This window comes from Mycosarcoma maydis, chromosome 21, assembly GCF_000328475.2.
Source record: "Mycosarcoma maydis chromosome 21, whole genome shotgun sequence".
NCBI classification, from domain to species: domain Eukaryota; kingdom Fungi; phylum Basidiomycota; class Ustilaginomycetes; order Ustilaginales; genus Mycosarcoma; species Mycosarcoma maydis.
This window is the reverse complement of record NC_026498.1, coordinates 150,481-167,894: the sequence shown is the minus strand read 5'-3', so window position 1 is coordinate 167,894 and position 17,414 is coordinate 150,481. Positions and strand designations below refer to the sequence as shown.

The 17,414-nt window shown below is 54.3% G+C and overlaps 10 protein-coding genes across 10 annotated transcripts; 4 read left to right on the top strand and 6 right to left on the bottom strand.

Annotated features, from left to right (window-relative positions):
* Nucleotides 1–2: 2 nt before the first annotated feature.
* Nucleotides 3–1,088, top strand: UMAG_06034 (putative methionyl aminopeptidase; the record flags this gene model as incomplete). Its single annotated transcript, XM_011394099.1, has 1 exon — nucleotides 3–1,088. The coding sequence occupies one exon, from the start codon at nucleotides 3–5 to the stop codon at nucleotides 1,086–1,088; it is 1,086 nt and encodes a 361-aa protein (XP_011392401.1).
* Nucleotides 1,089–1,179: 91 nt separating this feature from the next.
* Nucleotides 1,180–1,934, bottom strand: UMAG_06033 (uncharacterized protein; the record flags this gene model as incomplete). The annotated part of the gene is made up of 2 exons (XM_011394098.1): nucleotides 1,180–1,293; nucleotides 1,386–1,934. 2 exons carry the CDS (start codon nucleotides 1,932–1,934, stop codon nucleotides 1,180–1,182), a joined length of 663 nt encoding a protein of 220 aa, XP_011392400.1.
* A 438-nt stretch (nucleotides 1,935–2,372) lies between these two features.
* UMAG_06032 (uncharacterized protein) lies at nucleotides 2,373–2,830 on the top strand (the record flags this gene model as incomplete). The annotated part of the gene is made up of 2 exons (XM_011394097.1): nucleotides 2,373–2,433; nucleotides 2,517–2,830. The coding sequence occupies 2 exons, from the start codon at nucleotides 2,373–2,375 to the stop codon at nucleotides 2,828–2,830; spliced, it is 375 nt and encodes a 124-aa protein (XP_011392399.1).
* A 262-nt stretch (nucleotides 2,831–3,092) lies between these two features.
* Nucleotides 3,093–4,886, bottom strand: UMAG_06031 (uncharacterized protein; the record flags this gene model as incomplete). Its single annotated transcript, XM_011394096.1, has 1 exon — nucleotides 3,093–4,886. The coding sequence occupies one exon, from the start codon at nucleotides 4,884–4,886 to the stop codon at nucleotides 3,093–3,095; it is 1,794 nt and encodes a 597-aa protein (XP_011392398.1).
* A 550-nt stretch (nucleotides 4,887–5,436) lies between these two features.
* On the bottom strand, nucleotides 5,437–5,910 carry UMAG_12036 (uncharacterized protein; the record flags this gene model as incomplete). Its single annotated transcript, XM_011394218.1, has 2 exons — nucleotides 5,437–5,538; nucleotides 5,626–5,910. 2 exons carry the CDS (start codon nucleotides 5,908–5,910, stop codon nucleotides 5,437–5,439), a joined length of 387 nt encoding a protein of 128 aa, XP_011392520.1.
* Nucleotides 5,911–6,658: 748 nt separating this feature from the next.
* On the top strand, nucleotides 6,659–10,342 carry UMAG_06029 (uncharacterized protein; the record flags this gene model as incomplete). The annotated part of the gene is made up of 1 exon (XM_011394095.1): nucleotides 6,659–10,342. The coding sequence occupies one exon, from the start codon at nucleotides 6,659–6,661 to the stop codon at nucleotides 10,340–10,342; it is 3,684 nt and encodes a 1,227-aa protein (XP_011392397.1).
* Nucleotides 10,343–10,411: 69 nt separating this feature from the next.
* Nucleotides 10,412–11,518, bottom strand: UMAG_12035 (uncharacterized protein; the record flags this gene model as incomplete). The annotated part of the gene is made up of 1 exon (XM_011394217.1): nucleotides 10,412–11,518. One exon carries the CDS (start codon nucleotides 11,516–11,518, stop codon nucleotides 10,412–10,414), a length of 1,107 nt encoding a protein of 368 aa, XP_011392519.1.
* Nucleotides 11,519–12,081: 563 nt separating this feature from the next.
* On the top strand, nucleotides 12,082–14,004 carry UMAG_06027 (putative histidine--tRNA ligase; the record flags this gene model as incomplete). The annotated part of the gene is made up of 1 exon (XM_011394094.1): nucleotides 12,082–14,004. The coding sequence occupies one exon, from the start codon at nucleotides 12,082–12,084 to the stop codon at nucleotides 14,002–14,004; it is 1,923 nt and encodes a 640-aa protein (XP_011392396.1).
* Nucleotides 14,005–14,345: 341 nt separating this feature from the next.
* Nucleotides 14,346–14,887, bottom strand: UMAG_12034 (putative ubiquitin-like protein; the record flags this gene model as incomplete). The annotated part of the gene is made up of 4 exons (XM_011394216.1): nucleotides 14,346–14,378; nucleotides 14,464–14,518; nucleotides 14,607–14,721; nucleotides 14,854–14,887. The coding sequence occupies 4 exons, from the start codon at nucleotides 14,885–14,887 to the stop codon at nucleotides 14,346–14,348; spliced, it is 237 nt and encodes a 78-aa protein (XP_011392518.1).
* An 882-nt stretch (nucleotides 14,888–15,769) lies between these two features.
* Nucleotides 15,770–17,410, bottom strand: UMAG_12033 (HMG-box transcription factor; the record flags this gene model as incomplete). The annotated part of the gene is made up of 1 exon (XM_011394215.1): nucleotides 15,770–17,410. A coding segment is annotated over one exon (1,641 nt), but the record flags the coding sequence as incomplete, so codon positions are not given.
* Between the last annotated feature and the right edge of the window lie 4 nt (nucleotides 17,411–17,414).

The following is a 17,414-nucleotide window of genomic DNA, read 5'->3' as shown; positions in this document are numbered from 1 at the left end:
AGATGTTCACCATCGGCAAGTACCCCGTTGGTGAGATCCAGCAGTACGACACTTCCAAGTTTAGCGAGGAGAGGAAACGTGTCACCGACGAAGAGCTTCGCGAACGAGAGCGCCTCGTACAGCAGCAGGAGGGTTTCGACTACAACATTATCCGTCGCGCTGCCGAGGTGCACAGGCAAGTGCGTCAATACGCCCAGAGTGCCATCAAGCCAGGCATGACCATGACCGAGATCGCTGAGCTTGTCGAAGATGGCACGCGTGCGCTTGTCGAGGCTGAAGGCTTCGAGTCCGGTATCGGCTTCCCCACCGGTGTTTCCGTCAACGAGTGCGCTGCCCACTACACTCCCAACGCCGGCGACAAGCGTGTCCTCCAAGCTACCGACGTGCTCAAGGTCGATTTTGGTGTTCACGTCAAGGGTCGCATCGTCGACTCGGCTTTCACCCTCAACTTTGAGCCCACCTGGGACCCTTTGCTGGCGGCCGTTAAAGCCGCTACCAACGCTGGTATCAAGGAAGCCGGTATCGATGCCCGTCTCGGTGAGATTGGTGCCTCGATCCAAGAGGTCATGGAATCGCACGAATTCGAGGCCAATGGCAAGACGCACCGGGTCAAGTGCGTTGAGAACCTCAACGGTCACAGCATTGAACGCTACTCGATCCACGGAGGCAAGTCGGTACCCATCGTCAACATGCCTGACCTTCAAGTCAAGATGGAGGAAGGCGAATACTACGCCATCGAGACCTTTGGCTCCACCGGTCGAGGCTACGTCATCGACCAGGGCGAGTGCTCGCACTATGCGCGCAAGAAGAACCTGCCCAAATCCATCCCCATCCGCGTTCACTCGGCACACGGCTTGCTCCGTACCATCAACAAGCACTTTGACTCGCTTCCTTTCTGCAGACGCTACCTCGACCGTGTAGGTGAGAAGAACTACCTTCTCGGTCTCAAACACCTCGTCTCGCTCGGTGTCGTTCAGGACTACCCACCGCTCTGCGATATCGCCGGTTCCATGACCGCTCAGTACGAACACACCATCCTGCTTCGACCTACTTGCAAGGAGGTTGTCTCACGCGGTACCGACTACTGATCTGCACTTCCCCTTTTTTTTTATTTGTATCAATACCAAACCAATGCTCATCGCACTCATGACTGTTTTTGCACATTCTGCATATGTAGCGTTACGTCTCTGTGTGTCGGCTAAACATGTCCTGTGGTGGGAACACGGTAGGTGCGAGTTCGAGGTACTTGTTGTAGTCCTTTTGGGAGAAGCAGCAGAGGACGATTCTTTCGATCTGGATATGTGCGTAGCATGTGAGGCAGGGGATGGCAGATCAGTTTCGTGGCTTGCTGTTTGTGCAGCTGGCACTTTGACGTTTGTACATACGTGTTTGTGATTTTCGTTTGATTCGAGCCAGGATCCGATTTCGTCGAGCGCCGCGGTGGCTGCCGTATCGAACGGATATCCGTACACACCCGTTGAGATGCTGGGAAAGGCGATGCTTTTCGCACCAATCTTCCTGAGCTCTTCCAGGCTCGACCTGTATGCGCTTCGCAACAGCCTTTCGCATTCCTCGTGCCGAGACGAGTTGTACACCGGTCCAACTGTGTGTATCACGTGCTTGCTGGGAAGCGCGTAACCAAGCGTGGTTTTGGCAGAGCCCGTTTCACAACCGTTGAGCTTGCCACATTCGACAACGAGCTCGCGTCCCGCAGCCCGATGGATCGCTCCATCCACCCCACCCCCGCCTAGAAGGCTGTTGTTGGCTGCGTTGACGATTGCATCGATCGAAAGCGTCGTGATATCACCAGTGAAGATCGAGAGCAGATGCGAGAAGGGGTAGATGTTGGCACGAAGAGATGAGGGGGAAGACGGGGTCAGGGTGGACGTGTACAGCGAAGCGAGCGTCGGGATTGCATTGAGTCTGGTCACCATTTTGAAGGTATCCAGAAGTGAGTTCCTAGATGGGATTAGAGATGGGATGGATCAACAACGATACGTTGGAAGGACGATTACAAAGTGAGGCAAGATGCGATTGAGAGTCAATCACACGAATCGCGAATCACGAATGTTGGTCCAAGCACGAATCGTGAGTCGTGAGTTCATGTGGAGGTTCGGATGATTTTTCCGATGCATGGAAGTGAGCAGAATCTGACAGTTGTTCGTTGACGCGTGCGCTGAGGCGGGTGCAGTCTGTGAGTCTGTGAGTGTGTGGGGGAGAAAAAATTATACTATCAGATCGCAGCAGTTCCCAAACCATCTTCGTGACAGTCACCAAACGCACCATCCCTGCTCGTCGCCGAACCGTGGCCATCCACTGTACGCTCCACCACATCCTCGTCCTTCAAGCCCTTTCCCTACAGAACACTCACAATGCCGCCTCCGCCTCAAATGCAAGGAATTCCAGGCGGCGAACCGACTGTCTTTCAAAAGAGTACGTTCTCACTCCTCTACCCTTTCTTCCTCTCTCCGGCTTCTTACCCGCTAACCTGTGTCGCTTCTTGTTACGCTGAACAGTCAAAATGGGCGCAATGACAGGCACCCTTGTAGGACTCACAATCGGCTTCATCGGTGGTGGAATCCAGATTCTTCGCGCAGGCCCGGGACCAAGAGGCGCACTCGGAACGCTATCGCAATTCATGCTTAGCTCAGCAGCTACGTTCGGATTCTTCATGTCCATCGGTACAGTGTTGAGGACAGAAGGGATCGAAGCCAACCCCTACTTGACAGCAACACAGAGGCTCGTCCTTTTGAAACAGCAACAGGAATTGAGCAGGGTAGCCATGACCAACCGAGGCGTCCAGGTCGAGCACAAGAGGAGCATCGCGTAGAAAAGTTCGTCGAGGCTCTCCCAACTTCGCAAGCAGGATAGCTTTTTCGAGCCTCTTGTATACTACGCGTCTGTCAATCAACGTTCACAGCAGATGGTGCGCAGGTACCTTACTGCTGTACCAGAGAGAGAGGCACGTGTGAATGGAGCTTTCGTTCTCAAAATCCATCTTTGCACACAAGCAAACACGACGCAGTCGGCCCACTAACATGGCAAGACAGATGCATGGAGAGGTGTTAAGGAGTATATTTGTTTAGAAGCGATTACCAATCGCTGCCGCTATCACCATCGCCGCCAAAGAATCCTCCCCAACCTCCACCCCCTCCACCCTCTCCACCGTTACTGCCCCATCCACCCCAAATGCTCTCATCTTGCTGCTGTGTATCTCCCGCTCCTGCCCACGGATCAGAATTTCCGGTACCCCACACATCTCCCTGCTGAGGCCCCTGCTGTTGCTGTTGCTGTTGGTCTGCATTCCACCATGGGCTTTCATTCTGCTCCTGCTGCGAAGGCATCGAGTCCTCTGAATATCCGTTCGGGTTGGATGGATCTCGACCTAGCCTACCATCCTCACTAATGCCTGAATCCGATGCGCCGTACGGATAATCCATCCCACTACCGATGGCTCCTCCCGCAACACCAGTTCCGAATCCACCGTCCGCGCCGCCACTGGGATTGCTGGGCACATTGTCGCTATTAGCGCCACCTCTGGGAGTCTCAGCCGCTTCTCCTCCTCCGCCACCGCCCATGGGCATCATCATCCATGGGAACATCCCGCCTCCTCCATGCATGCCTTCCGAATGACGGCTAAAGTAGTCGAAATCGATGCTCACCGCTGTCGCTAGTGCCACTGCGCGCTCGTCCAACGTCAGCGCCCGTGTACCATGACTCTCGACTAACTCGAGCCCTTCTGCTATCCCCGTCCGCTTGGATTGCGATGCTTCTCCGGAGGAAGGCGCCGATAAACGAGCGTCTGCCATCGCGGTTTCACCGACACTATCGAATCGCAGCACGTATTGACCGGTATCTGTAAAAATTTCCCTTCCAAAGCCTCGGAAGTTTCGATCAATCGCACCCACCAGTTTGCTCTCGGCATCCTGCATCAGAAACGTCCAGCTGAGAAAGCCCGCATCGATCTGAGCAAATTGGACGAAATTGTGGCCCTCGCCATCCTCGGCCGTCCTTTTGAGAAAGAGCTCATATCGACGTTTGTACAGATGCCACCGCTGCTTGACCTCTCCAATCAGCTCCAAGTCGCTGTCCTGAGGAGCACCGTATCCTATGGGATAATCCGATCGAACAGCGTAAATGCTCGCAGTCGAATTGATCCACGTGAATGGCCTTCGAATCATTAGCACCGGTTTCCCGGAGGCGTCCATCACAGTAGCACGAAAAGGTCGGTGCGTACGCAGCACCTGTCTTTGGAGCGCTCCGCCGAGCAAACCTTGCTCTTCCTCCGCAAGATAGCCTACAAGCTCGCCGCTGGGTGCATGGATGGAGTACTTGTTAGCTTGTTCAAAGCCCAGGAAAATGTTGATCATTTCAATCTCCCGTGTCACAACGAGAGCGGACTGGGTAAGGAGTTGAGTGGCACCGGAAAAGTTGGGGCTGGAGGCCTGAAGGACCGAGTGCGGATCGTGCGGGACGATGGCCGGTATGGAGACCGATGGATCGGTGATGGCCTTCGATGTGGTATTCTCTGGTGAAGAGCGGGTTTCCGACACGGTTTCGCTGGCGCTGTGCGCCGGATCCAGGGTGGTCGAAGGTGCGCCAGGATATGGAGTTGCGTGATGTGGAATTCTGTCGGAAGCGTGATGTGCAGCTGACAAGTTGGTTGGACGACGATGATTTCGAGACACTGTGAAGCGGTTGCCTCTGCCCATTCTCGAAGACGCTAAAGCCGAGGATGTCGAAACTGACCGTAAAACGGAGCCGGTCATCGGTCTATCCGTAGCCCAGCTTGTCGTGGTACCTGCAACGATGCCGCAAAGATGAGACCTGGAGCGACGTGCAAAGTGCCGCTCGACCGTGGCGGCCAATACTCTGGCACCTGCCATGGCTAAGTGCTGCAACAACGCTTGCTTGACCCTGGTAGAGTATGGATATGTATATTATAGCGCAAAAGGATTAGCGTGATGGTGGCAAGCAGGCAGCGCCTGTACAACGAGCGACTCACTAACTGAGCACTTTACGCAAAGTGGAGGTTTGCAGCCGCGTTTAGTTTGCTTGACTCACGACTGTTCGTGATTTTATCTCGGAAACCGGCTCTGAGGCTTTTCGATGGCAGCGACACAAGCTGTCACTGCCACGCCTCTAAAGGCACACAAGAATCACGATATGGTGGACAGAGGGAGCCTAACGCAAACCGTGAAGCATGCGGACGTCCTGACAACCTCACTTGGCCTTGACGCTTCTGATTCAACACAAGAAATTCGTCTTCAACTGGCTGCTCTTTAGCCAGCATGGACTCGATACAAGACCAGGAAGAGCACGAGCTTGAGACGACCTCTCATTGTCATAAGCTATACATTACAAGTATCAAGCTTGGAACACTGAAATATGAGAGTGGTGATTCAACAATGCACTGGCTTTGTGAGAACTGCTGGATCATACTTGGTGTTTGTGATCCGACTCGGTAGTGACAGGGACAGAATCAGTGGCTGTTGGTGCTCTGATCTCGGCAAGGTCGGAGAAGTCATCTTGTTTGACCTGTTCAGACGTGAGAAGGAGAGTTGACGATTGATACAGCGTCAGTAAGCGAGTCATTGTTATGAGTAAGGGGATAGCGGAACCCACCTTTGAGATTGAATAAAAATAGACGCTGGTGGCGAAAGCCACGATCAGTGATCCAGTGAGAATGTTGCGCACACGATATGGTTTTCTTGCCCTCTTGAGGCCTTGCGAGATGCCATATCCTCCTGGATGGTAGGTGGCATGTGTGGATCGAGGAGGCACAGTGGAGCGTGTCGCTGAGCCAAAAGACGCATCGGGACCGTTGCCAGCCTGAGTTGAATTGAATCTCGCCGCGACAGGTGCGCGAGAGCTAGATGCAGCTTTGAGCGTCGAAAGCGCGAGCATCATGCTGAAGTCGATCGCAGATGTTGATGTGAACAATCACGAATGGCTGTGGACGAGAATGTAGTGGTGTACAGCCCGTTCAGCGTCGGCGTCCAACAATCGTGAATCACGAATGTGAATTATGAGCCAAGAAGAGAGTCGCTTCTGTCCCGAAAAAAAGGAGAAAGGCTCCGAGACTCGTGCCCCCGATTCGTGATCCACGATTCGCGAGATCGGCACGGCAATGCGGGCGTGGTCGTGGGCGCTGCCGAAAGGTGCTAGAACGGCTAAACTAACATTCCTGAAATTATGCGCAATCACGAATCATGAATACGATTCACGATTCACGATTCATGATTAACGATTGAGGGATGGAACGCGACAAGGGCGTGACGCGCTAAGAACAAAAACAAAAAAAAAAATAAAAAAAAGGCGTATTCAAGCGTGAAGTGACGAGTTGAAACCAAATTCAAACAAACACAAGAAACGCTCTGTGCTCACTCACGGCGTGCCACGGGCTTGCTAACTTGACTAAACAAGCCAGAAACGTGAGCAGCTGTCGGGCTTTCGTGTTTGTGCGGAGCTGAGTGTGGGTTGGCGAGCATGGACCATGTTCATGCTTTCGTGCAGAGGCTTACCAACCATCCATCACCACAAAGAGACTTGTCATCACTCGTAGCACCGTACGTTGTCGAACTATGATTCACCAGCGTGAGCTTATCGCGTAGTAGCAAGCCACAGCCATCGAGCGAGCTTATGGAGCTTTGCCGTCATGCCAGGCATCCCCTCGAAACCCAACAACATTCCCTTGGCCTCGTCACTTCCCAAGGTCAGCTTTCGCAAAGTGCCACCAGAGGAAGCACTCCTCTTTCGCATACCTCCGGGCTTTATCGACGCACAAGCTCTTCCTTTTGGCTACAATGACGGCTCCGAGTACGATAAACCCGACCATTATATCCGCTACGTCGAGCCGATCGAGGGCGACCTCAAGAAGCAGGTCGAGTATGACATGGACGAGCAGGATCAAGAGTGGCTCGACGCTTTCAACTACGAGAGGCGCAAGGAAGGTCTCGACTCGATATCATACGAGATTTTTGAGATCATCCTCGACCAGCTTGAAAAGGAGTGGTTCGATCTCATGAAGCGCATCCCTCCCAAAGCGCGCCATAGCGCCGCCACCGAGGTCGCAGCCGAAGGTGCAGACGCCGACGACGCAGATTCGGAAGGTGGTGACGACAGCAAGTGCGCTATCTGTGACGATGGCGAGTGCGAAAACTCAAACGCCATCGTCTTTTGCGATGGCTGCAATCTCGCCGTCCATCAAGACTGCTATGGCATCCCCTACATCCCCGAGGGCCAGTGGCTCTGCCGCAAATGCACCGTCTCACCCGACCGTGCTGTCTCGTGCATACTCTGCCCCCACGAAGGCGGAGCTTTCAAGCAGACCACCACCGGAAAGTGGGCCCACCTCCTCTGCGCAATGTGGATCCCAGAGACTGGCGTCAGCAATCCCGTCTACATGGAACCCATCGACAGTGTAGAGCGCATTCCTAAGGCAAGATGGAAGCTGCAGTGCTACCTCTGCAGGTACCGCATGGGTGCTTGCATCCAGTGCGACAACCGCTCTTGCTTCACCGCCTTCCACGTCACTTGTGCTCGCAAGGCTGGCCTTCTTTTCCGCACCGAACGCACCCGCGTCTCGCATCACCTCTACGACGATTCGGACAACAGCGATGACGAGGGCTCCGAGGTGTTGCGTGCCTGCTGTCATCGGCATATGCCCGCCGACCTGAGGCACCAATTCAAGATCGACTTTGGTCGGCAAGCTGCATTGGAAGACGACCGTTCCGAGGCTTCCTACCGCGCATCGCCCTTTGTCTCTTCACGCACTCGCGAGCTTTCCGTCGAGTCCGGCAAGGGAGCACCCCTGATCTCGGTCAGTCGTCGCAGCTCTCTGGTCGGCAGCAACGAGAGCGCAACCGCCACCAGTGATCCGAGAAGCACGTCCAAGTCAGCTCGTGCCTACAAGAAGAGCTTCAAGGCGGGTCCTCCCCTCGTCCCCGCTTACATTGCCAATCGCGTGCTCGAATACATCACCAAGGTCCAGCTTCGCAAAAAGGCCACCGTCGTTCAACTCATCGCCCGCTACTGGTCGCTCAAGCGCGAGGCTCGTCGAGGCGCACCCCTCCTCAAACGTCTACACCTCGAGCCTTGGACCGCCTCGTCGCAAAACAAAGAGCAGACCGACGCTCAAAAGGCCAAAAAGCTCCACTTCCTTCGCAGTATTCGCGAGGATCTCGAACGCGTCCGCATGCTTGTCGAACAGGTCCGCAAACGCGAAAAGGAAAAACTGCGCCAAGCGCAAGAGATCCGCAACTCGCTGATAGAGCCTGTGCTATTCCCCTTCCATACTGATCTGCGCGCCGCCATCGCCAAGCTTGAAGCGGTTGATCGCTACGGTTTCTTTGCGCAACCTGTGTCCAAAGTTGATGTACCGGACTACTACGACATTGTCAAGGACCCTATGGACTGGGCTACCATCAAGGACAAGATCGCCCACAAAGCATACGACACGGTCGAAGAGATACGCCAGGACGTACTCATGATTGCTACCAACGCCATGACATACAACAAGGCAGATACCCCTTACCACAAAGCCGCTTCCAAAATCCTCAAGATGATACCCGAGGTGTTTAAGGAGTTGGCAGCAATCGAGACGTCTCATCTCGTCTACCATCAACAGAAGCGAGTGCAAGCGGAACCAACGACGGACACAGACAGTAAGGAAGGTAGCAGAAAACATGCCTTTGTGACTTCAGACACGTCGAACAAGCAGATTTACACGATAGACGCCGAAAGTCGACGCCAACTGATCGAGCTCGGGCTCGAGCCCCCATCAGACCTGGTGTCGCTGCTTCGAGACTATTGCCTCATGGAAGAGGAAGAGCAATTGCAGATCCGACAGCAAGCGTACAATACGCATCCCATGCCACCGACCACGCACGTCAAGGCAGAAGAGCACGGCCATGCGGACAATCAGGCAGATCCCACAGCTTCGCAACGCCGCAGGCTTACCGCGCCTGTGATGAATCTTATGGAAGACTTTGTTCAACAACTCTACGTTCCACCGCCCCGGCCTGCGCCGGTGGAACGGGATTCGCTCCCCGGATCAGCAAATGGCAAGCGTTCCGCTAGGATGTCCGCAGCAGTACCAGCCGAGAAGACGTCAGTGAGGGCAGCACGCAAGCGTAACCCTTCTGATAGTCAGCCAAAAGAGCCGGTCGAGAGAAGAAGCACGCGCCGCTCTATCGCGGCTGAAACTGAAGCCGAAGTCAAGTCGGAACAGGCAATCGCAGAAGCATTACCTGCAACACCTGTGCGTAGCCGACGCCGAAGTACACAGAGTTCAGCCCATGCAGCATCGACTGAGCATATCGATGCACAAAGCGATGCAAGACCGCAATCATCGTCAATGCAAACGTCATTGTCGCAGACATCCGCCAAGACGCAAGACGGTGTCCAAGTCAAAGCGGATGTGGGTGCGCACGACTCGTTCCTCCTGTTCAACACTGGTTGGGTGCTTCCTGAGGGCTCGAAACGCCATCGCAGCAGCGCTGCGCGACCGGAAATGATTGGGCAGCGACCGCGCAAAATCTCGGCACCAGAGTCGCCTGTCGCCTTTGGGGCGAGTCGCGCTGCTAAATCCTCTTCGCCGACAACTCCTCAGCAGCGCCCGAGATCGCGCACTGCGCCGTCGACGGATCCTCGCTCAGTGCCAGCATCATCGACAGCGAAGGCAAAGGATTCGAGCAGTACACGAAAAGAGGCAGGTTCGAAACCAGACAGGAGGAATAGCAAGGACACTGATCGGGCGGCCAGTTCGCCACTGACCACAGACGATGAAGGCGAGAAGCATGCAGGTGCTCAATCGGCGAGAAAGCCAAACAGACTGAAGCGCAACCGTGGAGAAGAGCTGAGCGCCGCTTCGCAAGCTGGTTCTGAAGCCGCCTCTAACGAGACAGCCAGTACAACGCGGCGTAGCGCTCGTCAAGCCACCTCTCTGATTGATCCGTCCGCTTCTCCCCCCGCTGCCAAACGACGGCGTGCGGAGTGCAAAGTGTCTCGGTCGAAAGAAGCGTTCGACTACGTCACGCATCCTCCAGCGGCAGGCACAAAGGTGTGGGCTAAAGTGGAAACGTTTCCTCACTTTCCGGCAATTGTCATTCGAGACAAGACCGACCTGCCCGGTGAAATGTTGCGAACCCAGCCGGAGGACGAGAGCATGGTGGCGGTGAGATTCTTTGGTAAGCAGACAAGCTACGGCTGGATCACGCCTCTGAAGTTGGCGCCGTTGTTGATGGATGAGAGCGAGGATGAAAAGTACCTCAAGCTTGCTGCTAAGAAGGGTAAGACGAAGCAGGTGAGGGATGCGTATGAAGATGCCAAGTCGTACTAGTCGCTGGCACACACAAACGCAGGTTGGCAACGAATGCATAGAGTTGAAATGCGTGCGCAAAGTGTGGATTCAGGTGAGTCGGATGAGCAGAAACATGAGCATCCAGCTGATGATGACGATAAGAATGGCAGAGAGGGTGAACCATCCCATGCTTCTGGCCTTTTTGGAATAGACGCCTAGCCTTCCGCGTGTACGAGTCATGAGGTCGAGGTTCTGGCCGAGATCAGAGGCGGCCTTTTCGAGGAGCAAGCGATCGCGTTCGAGAGAATCGGCGAAGGCGAGCGAGTTGGTTTTGAGGATCGAGGCCATGCGCAGGAGTTCCGAGGAGAGCGCTTCGTGGCTTGCTCGGTCGGATTGGAGGATGGTGTCGCTGGCGGTAGTAGTAGAGGGATGAGGAGGCGCCGGAGGCTCGGGTCCGGGTGCAGGTGCGGGTGGAGATGAGGTGGAGCGATGCGAAGCAAGAGAGTATTCGGAGTAGTCTTGGGTATCTCGTGAATGATCGGGGTTGAGAGCGGCGAGTTTGGGCGGAGTGGGATCAAGGTCGGGCTCGGTGAAGACCGAGGACGAGGACGCCGCATCATCGTCAGAGGTACAAGGAGAGGATTCATCATGGTCCGTATGGATTGACGATAGTGTACGCTGCTTCCAGTATTCGTATCCGTCCTGCTTCTCTGTCGTACATGCATTTGCGAACGAGACTGTACATGAACGCGGTGAAAGCGGCGCAGCTGTAAACACGTCGGCTGATTCAGCTTGGCTCGAAACACTGAGCGTTTTAAGCAGTGACTGTACGATCTCCACATCCTGCCTTGTCCTTGCCAAGGCTAACTCGGTCTGCTTTGCATCTTTTCCGCTAGACGTTTGCTGCTCAAGCTGACTTGCAGCCGCCCGAAGGTTGGTGAGCAACGCCAAGGTAGACCAGAAGAGCCGTACATCGTCATTGTCGGCGGAGCAAGTGTTTCGTCCGATGATCTGCGCATGAAGCGCATCCACGCGAGATGCGAGCTGAGCACTACGCTGCACGAGCACATCCACATTAGCAGCAGACGAGGCGCTACTGTCATCGCTCTTGTCAGTCGCTGCAGATGGGGTGGAAGCAAGACGCGCCAGGTATTGCTGGAACTGTTGCCGTGATGCGGATGACATGGGTGGCACATTGTCCAGTGAGGCAGCCATTTTGTCGCTCCTAAATCGACGGTCCAGGACAGCTGAGATGGTGGATCGTGGATCGCTAGCCAACATGTCGAAATCGTGAATCACGAATGGACGGTTTGAGCCGACAGAGTGAAGAGCACAGGCCGCGGATTTCGGTCAGGCTGGACCACGGACGACCGGCGATTTTTTCATGTTAGGGCGCAGCAAAATGCATGCGCATACTCGTGGCTCGTGACTCACACCTCAACACGACTCCGTGACTCGTGATTCGTGATTCGTGATTTGTAGCTGTGTGACGCACAAACTCACACTCGTGACTCGTGATCCTGTCCAAAGAAAAGGCACGAGGCACGAGGTGTCAAAAGAGAATTCAGTGATTATTCAAGTCACGAGTGGAATCGTGAATCACACCTCTGCCTCGCTTCAACCGTTGAACGTGCAACTTTCTTCTTGTTCATCCAACTCGGCGCCATCATCACCCACCTCTGGAACCACCATATCGTTCACGGTGCACACGCGCTACCGATTGAAAGACCGGATAGATACACGCTGCAGTGACCTTCAGACGCAATACGCATCTTTTGATGTTCCTCTTGCGATCGTGCATCCTTCTGACCACGTCTCGACTACCTCGTTTTGCACCTGCATTTTGCACTCAAGCACGCCAAACGCAAACGTTGCGCTTCTTCAACAAACCAGTGTGTCACGGACAGCTTCTGAAACGACCCCTTTGTGGCTCTGCTCTTCGTACCAACATGTCTTCCGCCTCTGCTGATCAGCAAAAAATCGCCGAGCTCCAGGCAGCTCGTGCCGAACAGGACGACAAAGTGCAACAGCTGCGAGCTGCCAACACGGAACCCTCGACGCTCAAGGCCGAGATTGGCAAACTCAAGAAGCTCGAAGCTCAACTCGCCGGCATGGGTCTCGGCTCTGCTAAAGCAGGCTCGTCCAAGCAGGAGGTCAAGTTCACGCTCAAGACGCCCAAAGGTACGCGTGACTGGGAACCGCTCTCCATGTCGCTCCGCAAGCGCATCTTTTCCACGATCGAAGACGTGTTCACCGCGCATGGTGGAGTCACCATTGACACGCCGGTGTTCGAGCTCAAGGAGATTCTCTCGGGCAAGTACGGTGAGGACTCGAAGCTTATCTATGATCTTCAGGATCAGGGCGGTGAACTCTGCTCGCTTCGATACGATCTTACGGTGCCGTTTGCAAGGTTTGTCGCTATGAACCAGAGCGAGTATGGAAACATCAAGCGCTACCACATCGCCAAGGTATACCGTCGTGACCAGCCCGCCATGTCCAAGGGAAGGTTCCGAGAGTTCTACCAATGCGATTTCGACATTGCTGGCATCTACGACCCAATGGTACCTGACTCGGAGGCGCTCTGCGTACTCGTCGAGGCTCTCGATGCGCTTGGAATCGAAGCGTTCACCATCAAGCTCAACCACAGGAAAATTCTCGATGGTCTCTTTGACATCTGTGGCGTACCTGCCGACAAGATTCGCACCATCAGCTCCGCCGTGGACAAGCTCGACAAGAGTCCCTGGGCCGAAGTGAAGCGCGAAATGGTCAGCGACAAGGGCCTCGCTGAGGACGTCGCGGATCGCATCGGCGAGTATGTCAAGCTCAAGGGAGGCAAAGATTTGTTGGCCAAGTTGAAAGCGGATCACGTCATGATGGCTCACCCGGTAGCGTCGCAAGGTGTCAAAGACATCGAGTTGCTCTTTGACTATCTCGATGTCTACGGCATTTCGGACCGTATGAGTTTCGATCTCAGCTTGGCCAGAGGTTTGGACTACTACACCGGTCTCATCTACGAAGCTGTTACCGCCGCTTCGGCTCCACCTGGATTCAACGCGGCTGAGGCTGCTTCTGCCGGTGGTGCAGACAACAAGTCCAAGAAGCCCAAGAAGAAGGGTGCGGATGGAGAAGAGGAAGTGGACGAGTCTTCCGTAGGTGTAGGATCCATCGCTGCTGGTGGACGATACGATAATTTGGTCGGCATGTTTTCCGGAAGCAAGAAGCCCGATGCTGTACCCTGCGTAGGAATTTCCATCGGTGTCGAGCGCGTTTTCGCCATCATGATGCAGCGTCTCAAGGAAAAAGAAGGCAAAGGAGAACGTTCCACCGTTCGTTCCAAAGAGACCGACGTTTTCGTCATGTCGATTGGTGGAGAAGGATTGCTGAAAGAACGAATGCAAGTCACCAAGATGCTCTGGGATGCTGGTATCAAGGCCGAATTCATGCACAAGGCCAAGCCCAAACTGCCGCAGCAGTTCGGCGTGGTGGACAAGGAAGCCATCCCATTCGCCGTCATCTTGGCGCCTAACGAGTGGAACGGCGAAACGAGAGAGGTGCGTGTCAAACAGCAAAAGGGCAAGGATTCGGATGAAGGCCAAGGTCAAGGTGACCTGGTCAAGCTGGATAATCTGGTCGAGTATCTCAAAACGTTGGGTGCTGGAAAGGGCGCTGTTGCGCTGGGCCAGAGGGAGAGCCTCATTTGAACGCTGAGAGCTTGCAAGTTGTCTCGCTTCTAGACTTTTTTCTGGTTGCTTTGGCCATTTCTCTGTCTCGCCCCGGTGCGACTCTGATTTGTGGTGTTCCGCGCGTGCTCTTTTCCAGAAGTGAGAGGCCACTTTCTTGTCTTTGCGACAGTTGCATCGTCCAATACGTCTGAGCGTGGTTTTCAGGTTTGACGCCCGCGCACCGAGTTCTTGGTCTGGCTTGCCACCAACTCCTAGCCGTTGAATCGAACGTAATGACGAAGATAGTCTTGTTTGTAAATGGTGATATGCTTTCAGCTGTATGGACAGCTAGTTATAATACAACAGCTCCGAGTAGCGACCTAGAGCATTCCACCTCGCAGAGCGAGCACCAACTGTTGCATGCCAAGGAGTTACATTGACAGGTCAGCCCTACACCACCCTTGCGACCACACTACACACGTCGTGGCATCAACTTACGTGCAAAACACTGCCACCTTCAAGGCCAAAGTCTTTGGCCGTCTTTTCGTCGTGCCTGTTTCGCGCCGCGATTGCCCAGTGTTGTAAAAAGAAGAATCAGCGACGAGTGCTTTACCGTACTGAATCGAGGATTCGGGACGTACATCTGTTTACCGCCAAAGATGAGACGTTGTTGTGCTGGTGGGATGCCCTCCTTCTCTTCAACGCGTTCCTTGATGCGTTGGATCTTGTCTGTTTGTTCGATATCCAGCTCGATCTCTGAGATTCCAGTTGCAACAGTGCCGACAACAAACGAGGATAAGATACAAGAAGCATCGACCGAGCTCAGATGGTCAGTACTTGATACTAAGCGCCTACTGTTGCTGCGATGCGCCGCCTATCGAAGCTCACCTTTGCCGGTGAGTGTCTTGACTTTGATCAACATTTTGGCTTGCAACTATACTGCTGTGCGATGCTTGGTTTGACAATATCGAAATATGCGAGCAAAACTGCTAGTCTGTCCAACAACGCCTACGGTGTAGATGCGGATAAGGTCGGCGGACGTGCGATCGTGAATACTGAATGTGGTGGAGGCCAGGAAGATCGATCATCAAACGTGCAAGGGTCTGCTGCGCACACACGCGACCAGAGATGCACCATGCACCATGTGGAGCCGTAAGTCAGTCACGAGTTCGGGGTGGGCGTGAGTTTGTGATCGATCTAGGAGACAACGCCGCTCTAACATACTTGACTTTTACGCGTGTCGCGGTGTGCGCTCTGACTCGAATCGCGAATCGCGAATCGCGAATCGTGAAATCGTGAAATCGTGAAATCGTGAAATCGTGAAATCGTAAATTCTACGTTCGGCCATTTCGGCTAGTGGCGAAAAAAGCGCCGCCAAAGAGCGCTTACGAGTGAGGCAAGAAGCGCACATACTCTACAGCTGCGCCTGCGCTTAGCGTCGCCATGCAGAGCCATCTTTAGCATCCGTGTCGGCTTGTACATGCGCGCGCCCGAGTCGTGAGTTGAATCTCATTTCGCAGTCAGCTCTCCATCAACGCGTTGTCGTTAAATTTTCCACCTCGATTCCACAAAGCACTGCACACGACTTGCGTGGAGCGCGCTGATCATCACTCGTCGAGGAATCAGTCAAGTAACAGCCTGCATCCATCATTTGGCCTCTGAATCTGGGTCAACGCACAGCGTGTACTCGCTCAAACAGCAAGCCGGTGCGTGTGGTGAGTGAAATCACTCGTTTGAGCATGTGTATTGAGACTACAGCGGGAAGGAATACCATGCGAGCGGTTTCTGCATCTGTGTCAAGACTTCAGTGCCCAGAGGCGCTCTCATTACTGCTAGACAGCGTGAGACCGTTTGACACTTCAGCCTTTGACTCGCTGAATGAAGGTGCGAATCGGGCGACCGGATGCGTCATGGCGCTCGGCCGAAAGCTGTTGCCTGCTCCGGTAAGCCCTTGAAAGCTGAGACTGCTTTCCGAGTACCCGATGGGATGCTGAAGGTGTTGGGAAGGAATCGACTGACGCGGTGGCTGCTGTTGAGGCGACGGCAGCGTTGGCAAGGATGCACCGCCCATCGCGTTGGAGCCCATCAGCGACGAAGAGGGCATCCGCGAGTTGGCGATTGTGGTGTAGCCAGTGGTTGCGCTCCGAGACGCGGATCCGTCAAAGTATGTGTTGCAAGACAGTCCACCGAGTGTATCCGCGTCGGGCCAGTGGCTGTTTGTATAGACACCCGACGAGGTAGGCGGCTCGCTGGACGCATCCGAGACTCGAGGACTTTCTTGACGCAGGAGCGATGAAGGTCGCTCACCAAATGGATGCATGCGACTGTTGTTGTACGAGAACGATGTACCTTCTCCCGGCGAGAGACTCGCTGAAATAGAGCGACCATAATTGGCTGGTGTTGCAAGTTCGCCACGCTCCCTGCGTTCACCAAAGAGTGGCCTTCGAGAAATCAGATCGCGACCAACGAGATCGTGCATGCTGCTGCTGACGCTTGCGTCGTGGCCTGCTCCTGGATATTGCGGCTCGCTGTCTCCTCTCCGATCGGTCGCGTGTCTAACCATGAAGCCTCCCTCAGAAGCATCATAATCCTGGCTTCCACCGGCATACGCGCCGTACGTCTCCTTCTTGATCGCTTTTTCATCCCATATGCGTCTCTGACTAGCGTCCCTTTGGCTGCTTGCACTCTGCTTAGCCTTAGCCTTCTTCTTTGGGCGATATCGGTAGGTGGGATACATTTTCTGGTGTGCCAGCTTTTTCTCGTCGGCCATTGCTTCGAACTTCTGCTTTACCGCTGAAGACTCGTTTTGCCACATCTGCGAAACGATCCTTGATATTTCGGCCTGTGATTTCGGCTTCTCCGTCAAGCCAGAGCGGCATTGTGAGTTGCGATTTTGCTGAATCTCGCGAAACTTTTGCGAGCGGTACAAGATCCAGGCATTAGGTGGCCGAGGTGTGTGAGGCTCTGCTGTTTCAGCACGATCATAGCTTTTGCGCTGTCCTTCGGGATCGCTCTGCTGATGTGCAGGATGATGGTGCAGAGCGTACGATTCGGGCGCGTGGTGCACTCCCAAAGACTGGCTTGCCGTCAAGTCACCCGGCATGTGTACGTCTAGTGGCTGATTCGAGCTGAGCTGCAAGTGGTACTGGTAGTTCTGATGCTGTAGTTGTAACTGTTGTTGTTGTTGTTGTAGTTGCTGATACGATAGCTGACTGGATGCATGTTGCAGAGCATGCGATGAAGAATGCGCGTTGTGCTGCGACGAATCTGTATACTGGTTGTAATGGGTCGGATGATTGGACAGCGCGCTCGTATAAGTTGCAGATGACTGTGATTCATTCTGTTGCTGGCTGGTGATATTGGCGAGAGGATCCGACGAAGGCTCGGCTCGTACTCCTCCGTCAATGTGATCATAGGACGAGGAAGAGGACGAAAAGAGCGGAGCGAAT